This window comes from Leiobunum rupestre, chromosome 1, assembly GCF_980474605.1.
Source record: "Leiobunum rupestre chromosome 1, qqLeiRupe1.1.hap1, whole genome shotgun sequence".
NCBI lineage: Eukaryota > Metazoa > Arthropoda > Arachnida > Opiliones > Sclerosomatidae > Leiobunum > Leiobunum rupestre.
In genome coordinates, this window is record NC_143384.1 from 13,860,719 (window position 1) to 13,881,668 (window position 20,950).

At 35.0% G+C, this 20,950-nt stretch overlaps 1 protein-coding gene across 1 annotated transcript; it reads right to left on the reverse strand.

Moving 5' to 3' along the window:
* Positions 1 to 284: 284 nt before the first annotated feature.
* Positions 285 to 1,465, reverse strand: LOC149961145 (uncharacterized). Its single transcript, XM_090169014.1, has 6 exons — positions 1,332 to 1,465; positions 949 to 1,271; positions 794 to 880; positions 635 to 727; positions 452 to 541; positions 285 to 389 (listed from the first exon to the last, which is right to left on the reverse strand). The coding sequence occupies exons 1-6, from the start codon at positions 1,384 to 1,386 to the stop codon at positions 345 to 347; spliced, it is 693 nt and encodes a 230-aa protein (XP_090025140.1). The 5' UTR covers positions 1,387 to 1,465; the 3' UTR covers positions 285 to 344.
* Positions 1,466 to 20,950: the final 19,485 nt, after the last annotated feature.

The following is a 20,950-nucleotide window of genomic DNA, read 5'->3' on the forward strand; positions in this document are numbered from 1 at the left end:
CTAAGCGAAATGAAATGACAACTAGTGCATACAAAATAAAGATGAATTGTTGAATTGGAATATAAAATTGATTGATAACAAGATTAGCTATACTTCGATTTATGTGTGGAGTTAACCAATATTAGCGTACATTTTCTGAATATCTGATAGGCTGAAATTTAATTTTTCTGTCCAATAGGTAAAATAAACTACTAAACTTTCTAATCTTTCTATTAATTGTATGGATAAGAATACAAGAACTAGAGTTTTTATATTACTTACAATTACTTTTAATTGGTTACGAATAATTGGTAATTAGTTTTATTATCAATTCGTTGATAAATTACAGATTTTTAAATACAAAATTAACTCCGGACGCATTTGTAACTATTGCAAACCCCCGTGATTCTCTGCAATTAATAATAATTATAATTTAGTTATTAAAAGACAGATGGTGCTGTCAATATCTCACCCGCCGTACGCATTTCGTTGAGTTGGGCATTGGGTATCTTCTTAATCTACCGTCCCCCACTGCGCATTTCACCGCGCATGGGTTCAAAGTCTATCATAATTATATAAAACATTTTCCGTTTTGTTGTTAGTTATCCGTTGATGGTTAACAGATAAACGATTTAATAGTCCAAATAAACGTTACCTTTCGGCCAAAAGCATCTTCGTCTTTCAATATAGTTTTACACGCTTGTTGAGTTTCTTGACTTTCGGCTCTGCAAACTCCTCTGATACAAACCTTAACGGAAAAATTATTTTTAAATAATTCTTATAAAATACCATATTCCTATATTTAGTTCATTACCTTGCCACTTCCGCAAGTGGCTCCATTTTCCTTCCGGTGACGGAATATTTGTTTTCCTATGCATTGGAATCGGCATAATCTGTTTTCCTATAAAACAAAATGGGTGTTAATTAGTATCGTTTGAGTGCGAACGTATGCCTTTGATTGAGGTTTACTTTGACTGTTTTGATATCGGCATTGGGATGGGCTTGCTTACACCTCTCCAACAACGGGGAGCTAGGTGAGGCGGTCGTTGATTGGGTGCTTGAGGAGCCATCTCCTCCTCCACCTGAGGTACTAGATGAGGAGGATGAGGCTGGTGAGGAGGATGAGGGTGATGAAGTGGTTGAGGATGGTTTTGAGGTGGGTGGTAGGGTATCATCGTCCTTGTAATCTTCATCCTTGTAGTCTTCATCCTTGTAATCATCTTTGTAGTCTTCATCCTTGTAATCATCTTTGTAGTCTTCATCATCATCATCTTTTTTCTTCTTAGCATCCCCTGTGAATTAATTACAATTTAGTTTAAATGTATTTAAATGCTATTTAATTTAAATCTAACCGATGCTTATAGCGAAAACAACCAAGATAACGATTATTATTGAAGTGAAATTCATTTTGGAAGCTTCAAACGATCACTATATTGAGCAGAACTAGGTAACTTTAAATTAAATCTTCTTCCTCAGAGTTATTTTTCGATTTAATGCTATGTTAAACTAGAGCACGCGCTATATTTACGAATGATATTTTTACAGTGACAATTTTAATTTCTAAGGTGACATTCTGGACGTGTGACACGAGTGTAATTGGAGGCTCTTTCGAATCGTTGACAATGACTTCTATACACACATTTTCGCGTGTAAAATTAATGTGACATGTGCTTGAAATTTCAATGTCACGATTAAAAAGACTATCCTACGTCAAGCTTTATTTTGTTAAGAAATCTTTGTACGAAGATTTTGAATTAGTTCACTGTGCTGACAATAGGTGACGCCACGTAAATAAAAATTACATGGTAAATTTTTAGACCTTTCCATCTAGGAGCCACAAACACAAGGGGAACGCAGCTAGCCTTTAAACACGCTAACGCAGTGCTGTGTAAAAATTTCATTGGACGAACCTTTACGCTGAATGTTTTACGGAAAGGGGGAAGACAATTTCCGAGTTTTCCCCTTCCGACGGCAGCAGGCGCTAAAGCGTCTAACCAATGAAAAACGTACACAAGAAAACCCACGACTTTTGGCGGGTTGAGTTATCCTTCTGTGGGGTGCTGTGTTTGTTGCTCCTAGCTTCCATCGAGCAGGAATTTTGACCTAACTGTCGTGGGAAATTCTTCGCTGAATAATAATAATAATAATAATAATAATAATAATAATAATAATAATAAGCTGGGCTAATCGGTTTTGGTGTAGTTAAACATCCTGTTAACATTGCTCTTGTAGCTAATAATTATAACATTTTATCAAACATGATCAGAAATAATAATTTTGATCAAGATTGAGGTACATTATTATTAATCGATAAAACTTAATTAATTGGTGGAAATCAGATCTAAATTAATGAATTTGATACATTTTTTTTTAATTTTTATGAATTTGATCAATATGAACAAAATAAGTAAAAATTAATCAGAATGTGTAATAAATTAAAAATATATTAGGCGCTATAATTTTAAAAACAACTCGAATTTGATATAAATTAATCGTTGTTTTAAAAAAAAATAAAAAATTAGTCAAATTTAAAATCATTATTAAATTGATATTTTCTCTAAATTTTTCAATTTAGAGAAATCAATAATTTATTTATATCAAATTTTAAATTACAGCCCTTTCTAACCATTTTTTTATATTTTTATTTTTTATCCTTTTCTAATCAAAAGATGATCAAATTCAACAATTTTTATTTCATTTAACCAATTAATAAAATCTAAACATTTTTTAATTACCTTTCTTAAATTTTTATCAAAAATATTAATTCTGGTCAATTTTGATCATCTTTGTAATTTTAAGATTAATTTTTTTTAATTTGTGTTATTTTTCCAATTACAATAATTTTTACCCTTTTCCGTTTATTTTTTGATTTTTTTCTTACTTAGATCATATTTTACTTGTTTTGATCAAATTGACTAACACTAACAAAAAATTGATAAAATAGGTCAATTTCATCAATAATTTTTACCTTATTTTACACTATAAATCAAGTTTCATAATTCTTTATAAAATTTTGTCAATTTGGTTCAAAAACGCTAAATTTATCAGGGTTTGACTTCAGCTAGTGCCCCTGTGTGAAAACTCGGAACAGCTCCTTCTGCGCTCTCCCCACTGGTTTAAAGTGGTTTTCCCCCGAGCTCTCCGGTTTCCCCTTCCATAAAAACTTGTTGAGGTTAAAGGTAATAGTGAGTGTAGGGAGCTGTTGGCTCGCATGGCAAGACGGGCTTGCCACCAGCCTCCTACGCATTGTAACCCGGCTACCTGAATCAATGGCTTTAAAAGTCACATGATGACTTAGGTCTAAGGTGGTGCCTTGAGTATTAGCCTAGCTGATTCTTATTATATAATCGGTCAGATTGCCATGTTATTTTCAATGGGAAAATATTAATATCGTGTTGTCGAAAACATTTTCGGTTGCCATGGCAAAACGAAAGCCCAGCGTAACTTTTCCGTTGCAGGTTTTCCATGTTACATTAACCACAGTGGCGTAGCGAGGGGGGTGGAGGGGCGGACCGCCCCGGGCGCCACCTTTAGGAGGGCGGAAAAATTGCCCCTTTTTACAAGGATGATTTTGGCGCGTTCATCTCTTCTACTTCGCCTCTCTTCCTATCCTCCTTGGAATTATGATTCCGCCCCGGGCGACAATGGCCCACGCTACGCCACTGACTAGCCAGGTTCACACTTACCCCTAAAATCGCTTCGTTTTAGATAACTAGTTTTCAAAACTAGCGTCAGAAATCGCTTCGTGCTGGTTCGGGAAGCACCTCGTCCAAGTCGGTTCGCTTAGAATCGCTTTCAAAACGACAAGGCGGGGAAGTTAAATTGCTCGTATTTTCAAAAAAAAATTAGATTTAAATTCTGAATAATGTCCAATAATATTACTGTATGTATAGTAAACATGATTAACTAATTGTTTTGGGATATATTTTAGTATTTTAAAAATTATGGTCATAATTTGAAATGACGTTAAGCCTTGGCTATGAGCGAACAGGGGTGAAGCCATTGCGCGGGTGTGAACCAAGAATTATCGTCGGCGGTCAAAACTGGCATTCAGACCATTGCCCCCTGGATTAAGAGAAGGCCTAGAAATGGGCAGGTGTTGAATTTTTGAAACTGGCAAAATTAATTTTAGTTTTATGCCTCTGTTGGCCAAAAGATGGCCCTAGATCTTTCCATTTTGACGTCATCAAGTCAGGCTGACAGCGAAAGATCAGCTGCTATTGCTTAAGGGCATTGGCTTACGCGATAATATTTAAAATTCCCGCCTTGATCGTCGCGATATAAAGGTTGGAAATCGCGCCATCTACTGAGTGTTTCGCGAGCGTGTAAAAAATGTTTGCCGCCCCCTGTAGAAAAACGATTTCTAGGCCTTCTCTTAATCCAGGGGGCAATGTTCAGACCGACCTAAACTGTGTTTTAGGCTCTAGTGTGACCGTAGCTATTGAGGGGTACATGGTACCCGAGTTTGAACAAAATCGGTGGTTAACACGTCGGGTACATTCTTCCTTGTTAGTGTAGTCTATTTGTGAAATGAAGTCACGGCCCATCGATAAGCGCTCTACGTTCGGGCGTTGCTATAGTCCGGGCTGACTGTCAACAGAGCTAAACAATCCGCCATACCACCCATTGTTAAGCTTACCTGGGTAGGTTACGCTAATGGTTCACTTATTCCTCTCATCTAGATAATCGAGTAATAGCAGAAGTAAATGAACCGCAGTTACAAGACTGCTATACTCAACATGTTGGAGGCGTTTTCTATATTAAGTTACATTTTGACCTCGAATTTTAAATTTTGCGCGCTCCTAGGTCAAAAAATAAAAAGATTTTTGTTTTTATGAAACCATTTTTATACGCAGAAATAGCAAAAGTGACATTATTACCAAAAGTGTGACAATCCCTGTACTTTCGTATGCTAAAGGTTTAATGAATGTTCGACTCGAGATCGACCACATAAAAGACTATTTATTGTCGCCACCTTCGCCATTCCTTCTCTCGGGGTCGGTGCTCAGTCTTTGGTGGATCCCGCTCATCCCATCAACAGGATAGAGCTGTTGGCCATTCAATTGGCACTTTCGTATGCCTCCGTTCATCTTGCAAGTTCAATAGTCCTCTGCTCCGACTCCAAAAGCGCGCTTACGATGTTACATACGCGTTCAAATCATCCGGTAATCACCGCTATTCATGACTTACGCGACGGGTACTCCTACTCACTGACTCTTTTGTGGGGTCCGGCTCACGTCGGCGTAGCGGGCAATGAAACGGTGGACGGTCTCGCGGACGTCACCAGTCTTCCACGCTTCTCCAAGGTGGACTTTTTCCTCGCGGCTACGCTCTCCGAATTGAAATCTGTGTGTAGTAAAGTGGTTACCAGTGCTTGGTGGGATTCCTGGCAGACCCGTGCCACTTCCTACACGCTCAGGGAGGCGAAGCCTAATCCGGGCTTTCGTGAGGTTACGCGGCTTCAGCTCCCCAGGCGGGATGACACTCTTTTGGCGCGTCTCGGCTGCGGACGCCTTCCCACGAAAGCAACTCTCTTCCGCTTTAATTTGAGTAGCTCGGATTCTTGCTCGAAGTGCGGGGCGGTAGATACCGCGGAGCACATTCTCTTCGCCTGTCCATCCCAAGTTACATCACGGCATGGTCTTCTTAGTAGTCTCCATAAGAGGACTCTTCCCGTCTCTCTGACGGGTGTGTTGAAAGCGGTCCACGTCGGATTTTCAGACGTTATTTCCGCCACTTGCGCTATACTTCGCAACGCTGTTCGGACTTGATAACTTTCTTCGGACTATTATTATCACGTTTCTTTTTTTTTGTTTTGTTATTATATTTGTCGCGTATTTTAATTTTTTGTTTGTGTGTTCATTTTATTGCATTGTTCGCTATTACTGTTTGTTAATTTTCTACTGGTTTTATTTTGAATATGGTGCGCTTGGTGTGAAGGCTCATTGCTATATACACCAACTATATCCATACTCGTTATTCTGTCCCCCACCTTTCTGGATATTTATTTAGTCTATGGTATTATATCGTAGGTAGATGGCGATAGCCTCTCCACAGAACGACGAAAAATCAAAAAATTAACTAACTTTGACCAGTGCTAATTAGTTCCTCCGTTCCTCACTAGGAGGCGTTATTTGTTGGTTTTAACTTCCTTCCCTCCCCAAGACATACTTTCCCTTCTCCCCTCCCAACTTGTAATTCGCTCGTAACATTCATAAAGAAATAGGTCCGATTGACACACTTTTGGTAATTATGTCACTTTTGGAAATAGCGAAGGAAATTAGCTTTTTTTGACTCGATTATCTCATCATTTGCATAAGGAAAACGCCCTCCGATTCTTAGCGCTATTTCGATAACTTCGGTTCATTTACTTCTGGTAATAGGGCTGTCTATTGGTGATATACCGTTATGAATGGTACTGCTATAGTTACTGTTTAGTCATGATCTTGAAAGTCTTACTCAAATAAGAAAACTTTATCATTCGTCGGTGCCGCCATCTGTCTCTAGCAACGAGAAGCTTTTAAATTTATACGTTGATGTTATACGGACCCAACTAGAGGATACTCGTTTTCCAGCAGCAAATTCGTAATAGATTGACCAATCAGTTACTTTTTTGTGTTGTTAATTTTACGGGAAAAATCTCCAAACAATTTTCCGCAAATCGGAAAAATAAAAGATTGAAACATAAATTACTTTTTAAGGGTTTTTTTATCGCTATAAAATGTCTAATATCAGTGAACATACTACAAAACATTAATAGTGTTACATTTTTAATCAATTTAACCTAGTGTAGATGTTTAGTTTTTCTTTTAGATTCGAAAAAATTAGGCGATAATGCGGCTTTATTTAAATTTGCAAACAATATATTACACTAAAATTTTCCAGAAAAAAAGGCCATGGTCATTTCTCGGAATATTTTCCGACTTACAACACTGCTTTTTCTCAAAAAAGGTTCACCGTTGCTTATGCTACCGCAACTTCAGACAAGGTACAGCAATTATGTGATCCTAAGGTCGCCATTTTGAAGATCGTGTTCACCATTCTCAAGGTCGAGATCCTCATTCTCAAGGTCAAGGTCAAGCTATTATTATCAGATTTAAATGTATTTTCGAGATAAACATTCTGATAATCGAGTTTACCATTTACTAAAGATCGCAGAATTGGGAAACCCCAGGCTTACTAGACACGTTAAGCCACCGCCCGAAAACGTGTAGGGGGAACTTGTAGGATTGTAGACGTACCTTTGTGTGTACAGCCTGCATCTTCTACAAGTTTCCTCTACACGTTTTCTTGACATTTTCTGGTGCTGGCTTAACCTCTCTACTATTTTCATTCAACATTTTAGAACAAATCATTAACAAATTGGAAATAAAATGATATTATTATGTGGTATGTGAAAAACAGTAAGTAATTATGGTTTTCAATAGGGCTCGGCGTTCGAATAAGAAATTTTCCGTTCATTTCTTTTATATTCATATCCGAAAATTATCTGAATTAAAACTTATTTGTTGCATATTATATTGTAAAATAGTCGTGACTAATATCCATAAATAAACAGTTAATCGAAATTTTTGTGATTAATTGAAATTTTGGCGGTTAATTTATCCGTTTCCCCGAGCGCTAGTTTCCAAAAATTATTCCTGTTACATCTCTGCTCATTCTGAAAGGACATTTGAAATCTTTGAAGTGTAATCTAGTTCAACACTTTGTAGTTAGTGATACATAAAGCCACTTAGCGTGCAATCTGAGTAGTTCATAAAATGCTAAGAAAACGATAAATCATTATGCGCCTGTCTAGCCTAATCTAATCTGAAAAGTTTCATTTTATCCATTTGGATTTTTAATTATTAATTTCGAAGTGGCTTTAGATTTCCCCTTTTAACTCTATATCATTCACCAAAAGACCAGAGCCTGTACTACAAGAACGTCATGCAAAAGGGGAAATAGGCTCACTGTACAAAAAAAGCAAGTTATTGAATGCAATCAGTACATTTTATTCAGAGAGTGTACATTTCGTTTCGTGAGATGGTAGTACACTAGCACCATCTAATGACTTAAACATATTCCTTTTTGGCACGTGTAACCCTGGATAAAAACGGAAAATGATAATTACTAAGGCCAAATAGACGTTCACTATCAGAGAGCTTTTTATCCATTATTAGTGGCGTTAATAGAAGGGGGAAGTGGAAAACCCCCCACATTACCCAATGGTCATTAGGAGGTTTAGTATTTAGTTAAATAATATTTTTGACCTTTCTATCGAGATTTTAAAAAATCTAATGCCACTAACCTGTGCAATACACCAATCAACAATTAGGGCGCGAAAACAGCCATAATATTGCTATGGCTAAAGCTAAAATGAAAAAGACTGAATTGTACACTCTGTTTAAAAAGTCTTCGACAGGTGAAATTTTTGCCCTCTTTTTAATTCTGCTAGAAAACTATAATAGATAGATCGATGAAACCAATTGCAACTATTATTTATTTTCCATTATCTTTCGTTATTTATCGGTTTCGTCTGCCAAAAATTAATAGTTTAGGCGGGTACCGTCAAAACTCATTTTTGACAACTTTTTAAATATTGGTTCTACGGCACTGACTCGCGCGTTTTTGACTTCACAATGGTTGATTCATATTTAGAAAGTGGAAAAATTATTCCGAGGTTGCGTTATTAATAATCGCTAGATGCATTTTAGGTGTTTCCTAGTTTCGACGAAAGTTTGTAAACGCGATAACTTCTCAACCGTTGGTTGTAGAGGAATAATTTTTCCACTTTCTAAATATGAATCAACCATTGTGAAGTCAAAAACGCGCGAGTCAGTGCCGTAGTACCAATATTTAAAAAGTTGTCAAAAATGAGTTTTGACGGTACCCACCTAAACTATTAATTTTTGGCAGACGAAACCAATAAATAACGAAAGATATTGGAAAATAAATAATAGTTGCAATTGGTTTCATCGATCTATCTATTATAGTTTTCTAGCAGAATTAAAAAGAGGGCAAAAATTTCACCTGTCGAAGACTTTTTAAACAGAGTGTACGTTGCACCTCGCGGCGTTAGGGTTAGGTCCTTCCTAAGTACTTGAAACCTATGTTTTCCTGAAATTTTAATGGAATTTATCCTAAATTTTCCTTTATTTGGAAAAAAATATCTCCTATTAAATCCTATTAATCGACTACAAATTTCTTATTTTTCCTATAAGATTTTTGGTAGTTTACTGTGGTCACTGATAATTGATAAACCCTCCCCAAAGATGCTTTTCTGTACGAGCTCCCTCGTAGACTCACTCATGGGTCTATATTGTTTCTGAAACACGGTGATAGTCTTGAATATTGTATTTTGCATCCTAGTTAATAGCCAACTGCTTCTGGCACTGAGCCGATATTTGGTCATCTGGTGTGAAATTCCCCACCACAAGTTTTATGAATAACTTGAATAAGTTACTCGTCCTCACCTGAGGTACTGGATGGGGCTAATGAGGAGGACGCCTGTGGTGAGGTGATAGAGGATGGTTTTGATGTGTGTGGTAAAGTATCTTCATACTTGTAATCTTCATCCTGAGTGGTAAGGTATCATCTTCCTTGTAATCTTCATCCTGGGTGGTAAGGTATCATCATCCGTGTAATCTTCATCCTGGGTGGTAAGGTATCATCTTCCTTGTAATCTTCATCCTGGGTGGTAATCTATCATCTTCCTTGTAATCTTCATCCTGGGATTCCTGGGTGGTAAGGTATCATCTTCCTTGTAATCTTCATCCTTGTAATATTCGTCCTTGCAATCTTCATCCTTTTAATCTCCATCGTTGTAATCTTCATCCTTTTAATCTTCATCCTTGTAATCTTCATCCTGGGTGATAAGCTATCATCTTCCTTGTAATCTTCAACCTGGGTGGTGAGGTATCATCTTCCTTGTAATCTTCATACTTGTAATCTTCATCCTGGGTGAAAAGCTATCATCTTCCTTGTAATCTCCATCCTGGGTGTTAAGCTATCATCTTCCTTGTAATCTTCATCTTGGGTGTTAAGCTATCATCTTCCTTGTAATCTTCATCCTGGGTGTTAAGCTATCATCTTCCTTGTAATCTTCATCCTGGGGGGTAAGGTATCCTCTTCCTTGTAATCTTCATCCTAATTGTAATCTTAATCATCATCTTTTTTTTTAGTCTCACCTGTTTATTACTAACAATTTCATAAATTCGTGCATTTAAGTTTAATTTAAATCTAATCAATGATAACACCGCACCGATAACAACTAAAAGATGATTATTATGCGACCGAAATTTGTTTTTGAGGCTATAAACGACCAAAGTATTAAGCAGAATTATAGTAAATCTAAATATTGATCTCGGTTTTAGTTGACGATGGAATGTGATACTAAATTAGAACACGTGCTATATTTACGAATAATATTTCTGTAGTGACAGTTATGATTTCCAAGGTGACATTCTGGACGTGTGACACGAGTGTAATTGGAGGCTCTTTCGAATCGTTGACAATGACACACGCATTTCCGTATATAAAATAAATGTCACATCGTTTGAAATTTCAATGTCAATAATAAATAAATTAAGTAACTGGTGGTCAATTGTTGTTCCTTAATTCGTAATTAATTAAAAAAAACCCACCAGCGAAATTTATATTAGGAATTATTTCAATGAGCGGTCGGTAGGTGACGCCAGGTGTATTAAATTATATTGTCCTCCGTCGGAGGCATTTTTTTCAATCGATTGACGTAAGTTGAGCGTCGAGTTCATTTTGAAAATGAGGTTTGCTGTTACATTACAGTCAAACTCATATTGAAAACGTTAACGCTGATCTTAATTGTTTTGTACCGAGAAGAAAATTAGAAGTTAGTATTTGGAAATTAATTTTATTTCTTAACTGTAAATATATTAAATTGATAATAAAATTTTAGTTGCACGAAGTGCTAAACCATGGTGGTATATTAAGTTTGATAACGATAGTAAGCATAATACTAATGTGTTATTCGTCTGTGAAAGTGAGTGTAGGGAGCTGTTGGCTCGCGTGGCACGAAGGGCTTGCCATCACCATCCGACGCATCGTAAGCCGGCTACCTGATATAAAGGCATTAAAAGTTGCTAGATGACTTGGGCCTAAGGTGGTGCCTTGGGTATTAGCCTTAGCCTAGATCAAATTTTAACAGATTTCTCAATTTAAAATAACACCATTTGGAAGGTCACAGGTTGAAAATTGATATATATTTTTAAACGTTCTTTAAAACTTCATTATTGTAAAAAAAACTGTGATTATAAATATAATAATGTATTTTTAAGTCATAAGTTTTATTTTATCTGCTTAAAATGTTTCGTTCTGTGATAAAGATGTTCATTTCGACTCGCGCGCGCTAAATATCCTTTTCAGTATGCATAGCGCCACGTAGCGGCCAGCGCAAGAAGATCATAAACAGGGGGATTTTCATCTGTTAAGCAAATGCATTGTGTTTTATAATAGGAAATACTCTGCTTAGCAGACGAAAATCCAGCAGTTTATGAGCTACAAACGTTGACCGCTACGTGGCTCTATATGCAAACTTAAAAGGCTTATTCCGTTCGATAAGATATAGGCTACGTTTACAATACGTAAAGAGAGATGTCGCCACTGCGTCGAAAGAAAGGCATTGCTTTTACATCGACTATGTATTGTGTTGATAATTCCATGTTCAAAACTCTGATTTGAAATTCTCCAGCGAGGAACCGAGATTTTTAACATGGTGGTTTTCGGAGCCGTCATACTTCCTCCCGAGGGGGTTCGTTATGCACTTCTGACAGCTTGAATATACTATTAATTTAGATCCATATTTTGCGAGCTTGGGGCTATTTCGGAAGCGCTTGAATTCGCAAATGATGAGAGCGAAGAGGCTGTAGCGAAAGATAAAACTCACCTGAGAGGTGGACAGTTTGAAATCAAATGCCCATAAGGCAGCGTCACATACACTTGTATTGAAATAATAAAGAAATAATTATTTATAAAATAATTTGATAATGGCAGTTGTAATATTCCCATTTGCATTTTAATGATTAATAAATATTATTTCCTATGGAAAACTGGCTAAGCCTTGTACATACAACTAGGTTTTAAAGTAAAATACACTATTGCACAGTTTGAAAACTTTATTTACGCGCTACGCACATTTCGACTCGATCACACGAGTCTTCGTCAGGCACTAAAAATAATATTATTTATTTGTAAGCAACAAACAAATTTTCTTTTCTATAGATCTTTCCTCGCGACAACGGAACGAAAAATACCAATTGACAATTAAAAAGGAAAGTAATACAAATTTTACGCATTATAAAAGGGATTTGTAAGGGGATACACGATGGTGTAGCGGACCATCTTCACGGTTAATTTGTTTATTAGTTTTTAGAATGTTTAGCACAAACCTGTTTATAGCACTCTGGGCCGGCGGATCGTGTTAATCTCGGGTGGGTAGTCAGACGAGGGGGGGGGGGGTATTGGGTTATCCTACATATAAAGATAGGCCTATATAATACTAGTTAAGAGAAATTGATAGAGGTAAAATCTACAAAAGTTTAGTATTATTCAAATTTATTATTACATAGTATTAATTGCGCAATGCAAAAACTGTACTGCGTTTTGCATTTTCGGAAATGAACTGATTCACCAATTTTTCCAAATATTTGGACGGGTGATTTCATGTAGCTATTAAAATTCACATGGCTACGTGTAACGATGTTTGAAGGATCTGAGTACTAATATTTAAACTCAATTATATAGAAAGGTAGAGACAACGTAAAACGTAGTACTGACAACTGTGGGTACTTTTCCTACCCCAATTTGTGGTAGAAGACGTTGAAACTAGGCACCGATATTTAAAGCATGAGATAAAGATAGTGTTGTATTTAACTTCCGCATCACTTCCCGATAGAAGTCAGTCTTTACCGTATTTTCCGAAATAGAAAGGGGATTTACGCGAAGGAAATGAAAAAACTTGTCAAAGGTCTATGCTTAAGTTGTGATTTGCCCTTTTGCGAAGACTGCGTTTTACTATTCACGCTTGTCTCATTAGAATTAAAAACTAATATTTAATAACCTATTTTACAAATTTACTTCTGCAGTTTTTATACTGAAAAGTGTCACTGACCACTTACCAGGAACTGAATTTTCACTGCACAACGTTACTCGGACTCACTCCTACAATCGGGCGAAGAAGAAGGTGGGGAAAAACTGGGAAAGCGGTTCTTCTCTCAGTGGCCGGTACTAACTTCATGAAGGAGGGGATAGGAAAAACACGTAGTCCCGGGAAAATTGTGCAAATTATTATGTAGGCGGCATGGCTCTATTATTCTTTGTAAAACCTTTTCGAGGAGAGTGGAAACATAGCTATTCTGTGACAATGGCCGTGGCTCTATCTCCACAGTACAGACTTTGATGACATCAATTCCGGGTGGGTAAAATTACATTAAAACTAGTGTTGTTAATTTTCCGGAAAAATAAAATGCGGAAAAATGAAAAATTGAAACATAAATTACTTTTTAAGGGTTTTTAATGTTTTTAACTTTTCATCGATATAAAATGTCTAATATCAGTATGATAAAATTGGCGAATAAGTAGATAAGTCCACTCGAAGATCTATTTGGTCCGAGTTTCGCGTTTTTTGTTTGCTCGAAGACCTATCGGTACGAGCTATTAGTAAGTTTTTAAATATCTTCAAATTTACTTAGGGTTTAGCTTTATTATCCCTTTTCTTTATGGACTTATCTACTTATTCGCCAATTTTATCATCCTTTACAATGCAGTCCATAGGTGGTTCCTTTTAACCTAATATCAGTATACATACTACAAAACATTAATAGTGTTACATTGTTAATCAGTTTAAACTAGTCTAAAGGTTTAGTATTACTTTTAAACTCGAAAAAAATAAGCGAAAATGCCCCTTATTTAAATTTGCAAACAATATATTAGACTAATCATGGAATTAAAACATTTTTTTATTTTTTGCGGAAAAATACGGAAAATTTTCCGTAAAAAAGGCCTCGGTCATTTTCCGGAAAATTTTCCGACTTACAACACTAATTAAAATCAAATATTATTTCCTTTTGATAGATTGGGTGTAAAATGGAAATCCCAAAGTGATTGTTATTTCTTATTACTTATTTTACACTATCTTTAAAGAAATAGACCCTTCCCGTATAAAGAAAAATGTTTGCAAACCAATAGAGAGGTTAAAATCAATTCATCCCGGTATCTAATTGCTTCCCTACAATCTACACTCCTACAAGTCGTCTCTACATGTTTTCTAGCACTGGCTTAACATCTCTAATATCCTTTGAACTGAAAGAAGTGGGAGATCAAAGAACTGCAGAAGATTGCGACAACAAATTTCGTAATTTGAAAGGCCTCTACAAAGAAGTGAAGAGCAAGCCAAATAAAACTGGTCTAACTAAACAAACTTGGAAATATTTTAAGGCATTGACCGTCGATTTATTATGGAACATGAAATTTCACCTGTGAATTGAAGAATTCCATTAAAACCTTAAATCCCAGATATTAACTTAATTTGGTGTATATCTGGTGTATATTTACTTAATTTGGTGTATATTTACTTAATTTAGTGTATATTTACTTAATTTGGTGTATATTTACTTAATTTGGTGTCTATTTATTTATTTTGGTGTATATTTACTTAATTCGTTGTATATTTACTTAATTTGGTGGATATTTACTTAATTTGGTGTATATTTACTTAATTTGGTGTATATTTACTTAATTTGGTGGATGTTTACTTAATTTGGTGTATATTTACCTAATTTGGTGTATATTTACTTAATTTGGTGTATATTTACTTAATTTGGTGTCTATTTACTTAGTTTGGTGTATATTTACTTAATTTGGTGTATATTTACTTAATTTGGTGTATATTTACTTAATTTGGTGTATATTTACTTAATTTGGTGGATGTTTACTTAATTTGGTGGATATTTACTTATTTTGGTGGATATTTACTTAATTTGGTGTATATTTACTAAATTTGGTGTATATTTACTTAATTTGGTGTATATTTACTTAATTCGGTGTATATTTACTTAATTCGGTGGATGTTTACTTAATTTGGTGTATATTTTCTTAATTTGGTGGATATTTACTTAATTTGGTGTATATTTACTTAATTTGGTGTATATTTACTTAATTTGGTGTCTATTTACTTAGTTTGGTGTATATTTACTTAGTTTGGTGGATATTTACTTAATTTGGTGGATATTTACTTAATTTGGTGTATATTTACTTAATTTGGTGTATATTTACTTAATTTGGTGTATATTTACTTAATTTGGTGTATATTTACTTAATTTGGTGTATATTTACTTAATTTGGTGGATATTTATTTAGTTTGTTGTATATTTACTTAATTTGGTGTATATAGGAAATGGCGGGTGTAGTGTAGTAGACATGGACGGTACGGTAGATGTCGTTTTTGGCGGTGCCTCCAATCTAGTGTATTAGATTAGACTGTTTTTTATCGTAAATTATAATAAACGTCTTTGTAATAATATTAATCTTAAGAGTTATTTTCTTAAACGGTTAAACTGAAAAATCCGGTGATATAATTAATTTATTTAGCTGGGCCGATACTTTCTGATCGAAAAGAAGCCACCAACGGTCTTTGAATTATGAATAAAGTAAAACCATGGTAATAGGACCTTTAAATTTAATAATAAAAAACGCGGTACTTCGGCGGAATATGACCTCAAGGCAGTCACAAAATTAGACTTAATTTTGTAACCGCCCTGAAGGCATATTCTGCCGAAGTACTGCGTTTTTTCTTCTTATTAAATTTAATGGCCCTATGGTTTTACTTTTTTCATGATACTTTATGGGGACGTTTTGATGAAATACAGAAAAGTATGCAAGATGTTTTCTTTGAAGCTGCAGCCATTTTCTTTAAGTTGGCAAAAGAATAAAATTTATCAATTGAAATTCAATGGTATAAAACTATTTTTATCACTCAATTTATGAATTTAAATTTTTTAAATTAAAATTACTTTATTTAAATCAATTTGAATTTATTAGGCATCTTTTACCGCGACAGACTCCGACGTATCTCTTTAAATAAACTATATATAGTCTTTGAAAATTGTATACGTAACGAATTATTTTGGGGCTTACCCTTGTGGTACAGCTACTGTTTTCCGGCATAAATAATCTCGTAAATCTTCGTCCGAGTACGGCGCAATGCACTATGCACCTGTTGAGACCCTAGCCTCATAGAAAACCCTTTTACAGGATAAGTTTAAGACACATCTCTTACTAGAGAAGCATCCATTTGGGTCCTTAAAATGAAACTTCTATCTTCAGAAGTTCTCTGTGACAAATTGGAGAAGCGCTAGAGTGTTTTAAAGTTTGACCTAAAAAGGCCTAAAACGACTAAAAAGTAGGCTACCGCGCGAACACAAGAACCCAAATTAGGAAAACCGATTTTAGGGGTAGTAGGAAAATATTACTCTACAAAGTATGAAAAACAAAATCGTGTGCGAAACTAATAAAACTAATGTTTCGCACACCATTACCACCAGAGATTTTCCAGGTATAAGGGACGTCATGCTGCCCAAACGGAAATTAAACTAGCCAAAAAACTCGCCCCTAGTTAAAAATATTCCTTAAAAAAATAACCAATTTTGAGGAAATAGAGTAAAACAATTTATAGAAGTGCGAAGTTTCAGTCAAATAATTACAACATATATTTTAGAACATAACTATATTTTTAACAAATTTATTAAACATCGTTAATCACGTTTGTGCCTTCCAGTATCTAACCCAAAATTCCGCCTCCCGCCCAAGCCTTTTTTCCCCAAAAGCGCTTTGAAAAGAAGCCCAATCGGGCGAAAAAATCGCACAACTGGCAACTCTGTTTACCACGTCATGACGTATAGTTTCCCGATATTATGTATTTCGCCACTCAAAAGATTTTCTTCAGAAGCATATTTTGGCATAAAAGCAAATGACATTTGCAGAATAAGGAAATTGATACTTCTCACGTAAGTGATATGTGATATACTTGTGGTTTTAGTTCGGTATATGGAGAGGTTTAGAATTAACCTGAAATCAGCGAACGTTTACGTGTAGAATCATGTCACCTTGAACTTTCATTTTAAACGCAAATTAATGAATCCAATTTGGTCGGAAAGTGACATTATTAATTTACCATATACCTTTGCACTGAGATTATATTAACTTAACAAGTTCACGAACACTATTGCCAGTGAGTTTTAAACCTCTCTTACGCTTCATTTGATTGGATTCTGACCCTTCTACCGTATGCTCCTTCGTCATTTAGAAAATCTCTACAAGCGTCTTGAGCTTCGGTATCAGACGTGTCGATGGGTCTCCAAGTTTCTATTAAATTAGTTCCAATTTCAATCGTTAGTTAATACCTAATATACTCACAAGGAGAGTACCCGAGGTGTTTACTGCCAATTTTGTTCCAAGTCGGGCGTAATGTAGACCTATATGATATATGAAATTTCCCAAAAGGAGACGTTGCACTACCCGAAAATGTTTTGGGCCACTAAAAACAAAAATTAAAGTTTTTCCTTCTTTTACCCAAAAATTGTTACAATTTTACCAAGAAAATGTTCCAATAGGTATTTTCATAAAATCCGGCTATGTTGCTTTCCCCCCGACGAAAATTCCCCCTTCAGTTTTTGATGGGAGTTCAGTTCAGTACGTTCCAGTTCTAAAACCGTCGGCGCGACTCGCATGAATATACGTCAACAAGCCGGCAAACATGTTTCCCGAAAAATCAATAAAAACCAAAGACTACAGACAGTTACATGTCCCTTCCTTGAGTATACACCACCTCCTAGGCAGTTCTTTGATAGGGATTTTATGAAAACCCCTATTTACCGAATCTTGATGAAATTTACCTAAATGTGGTCGAAATTACCCATTTTGTTATTTTCAAAACGAAGAAAATCCAATGCTTTTTTAAATGGAGATTTTTTTAAGTGGTCAAAAACATTTTCAGTTGCCATGGCAAATCGAATGGGTCTCCTTTTGGGAAATTTCATATCTCATATAGGTTTACATTACGCCCAAATTTGAACAAAATCGGCAATAAACACCTCGGGTACTCTCCTTGTCAGTGGCGGGTTAATACGAAAGGCATAGTATATAGTACATTTTCTAGAAAGATACTAGCACGAATTTCCGGTCAATCGACGGCGGGAATTAAGAATTTAGCATGTTTACGGTTGAATTTCTAAGGATACCGGCACTCGTTATTTAATTTTGGAAAATACCGTCTAAGGCGGTATATTTCAAAGTAATTATCAATCAAATTAACATAGATAAAATTTAAAAAACAGCTCTAATAATTTATTTTTAGCACTACAAGTGAGGCATACCTAAAAATAGAACAGTATTACCACGTTCAATAATCGCTTAGGAGCAAAATACTAAAAATGCGATATAATGGAAGCCTAAAAATAATTATCTAAATTAAATATTTATTGATCACTTTGAAATTTACGCAATATAAATTTCTAAAATGGATTAATTAATACGGAAATTAGTATCTTTCCGCCAAATGTACTAGATATTTTGCCTTTCTTAACCTGCAACTGAGTATAGCAGAAAAATTTAATTTATTTCTTAAGAGGTTAAGTATTCAGCTACTAATTTTGCTAATGGACTATCTTGAAACATTAATGAATTTAAGTTTTCAAAATATTTCTCGGAAAAACCAAATGTTTCTGAACGAAATACACCATACATTTAAACTACCTCCGGAAAATAATTTTAATACTTTATATCTTTTGGCAATGTAATTAATTTTGTAAATTTTTGAACCGTGAGGGTTGTACATAACCGTAATGATGCATTTTGTACCCATTGGAATCTGCAAAGGTATATGTTCCAATTGATGGGCCTCGATAGATTTATATTTTTAAGTTCTACTATTAGTTAGATAAAGGTTTATGTTACCTATACGGCGTACTGAGATGACTAGAATCAGAGCGGTTATGACTACGTTTTGATTCATTACGTAGGCTACTTCCTTGTTTACAGAGAATTCGCGTTTAGTCTGTTTTGTGAATATTTTATTTGACAACGAGTGCCATCTGTTGAAATGACAAAGACGTTTTGGTGACGCCTTCGCTCCAATTGACGACTTTTAAAATTCATTTTGCGCGTGAAAATACCTCTACATGTTATGGTCAAAAAAGCACGCAAAGAAGGCTGTGTGCCCAAGACATGTACCTGTAGTGTCGCGCGCTAAAACGTCATTTCAAAATCCGTCAATTCTCTCGGCTCTAGTTAAGGCTGCAAGCTACCTATTCTCTGTTCAAATAAACTTCTTCTTGGTTATACCATATGTAACATAATTACTCATAAGTATTATTAGTATGCCTCTGTATAACTTTTCCATTGTAAAAAGTTCAATGAGACCTTGTTTCACGCGGAACATACATTAAGCGGACGCAAAAATGCAAAAATGCTTATAATCCTTGCGCTATTGAAAAGGTTACCATGGAAATGAAATCATGTGATCGCGAGGCACGAGCTAAACTTGACATGGGCAAAGCCAGAAACGCGCGAGGAATTCTCACTAACTTCCGTTTCCCATCAGTAAAATTGATAACGCGTATTTCGTCACGGAGTTGTAAGTGACGTAATTTACGTAATACACACAGAAAAATATTATTGTAAATTTGACAGTAAGCTGCGGTCAGCATAGATGCCAGCAGAATGCTGTTAATTTCACAACCAACTCTGACTGTTTTTTTTATTGTCATGCTTCCTGTTAAATTTACACTCTGCTGTTTAAAAATACAGCAAGATAAAGTTATATTTACAGAGTATTGCTGTTTATTTAACCTTCATTCCAGACGTATTTAATACGGTAAATGCATGCAGTTTTTCAGTAAAATCCAATGTTTGTAAAATTCCAGTGTTTGCCGTAGTTTTAGTTATCAAACGTATTTAGTACAGAACCTATTCACAACTTTGAAATTTCATCAAATATTTTACGGATCAAACCATAATCACATTGGTTAAATTAAAAATTTTCAAATATTTTATTAATCAATTCGTGATAGAAATATATAACATTTTTTAACAATTATTAAAATTATTATAATTAAAACTTTGACAAAATATTTTCATAATCCAATAGTTATATTTAATCGACACTATCAAAAATGGCTACGGCTCTAGTTGATCATGTGTAACTCGAGCCTTTGTAGTTTAGAGTTATAGGGAAAACCAAAGGAAAGTAAACTATTAACTTGGTTTCAAATGATTAAGCACACGATGAACAAGGGTTGTAATTAATATAGCATGTTGCGTGGGGTGCTACTTATACAAAAGAGTATATAAAAATATCGGATATTATTATATTTAAAACTAAAATGAAACTTGTGCGATTTAAAAAAATGTTTTGACAACTAAATAATAATTAGATGTTTTATATACTAGCGCTTGCCATTTATAACAGAAAAAACAGCAACGTGTGGTAAATTTTACGCATTTTTGAAGTAAAACGTCAACCACGGTTTCATATTGTAAATTTTTATATAACTGTCATTTTAAAAACAGTACGAATATGATTTTTTACAGTCGCTTCTGTTTTCTTCAAAATACAGCAGAAAGCTGTACATTTTACGACAAACTGCTGTCAACCCACTTCAACTGCACCTTGCTGTAAATTATAAACCGTATTTGCTTTTTTTTTCAACAGTAAGTTTTGAGTGTGTAGGTTAAGTCAGTATTCGCAGGAACAGCGAGTACTAGGAAAAGGTGGGCTGGAAATAAGATTTCAAAATATTCATATAAAGTATATCTCGGTAAATAGATGATTGGTGTATTGGAACTCTTACTGTCAATTCAGCGACGCAGTAAAATAAGTAGGTGTTTCCAAATTTACTTATTTATTTGACAATATATTAGTGTTGTAAGTCGGAAAATTTTCCGTATTTTTTCGAAAAAA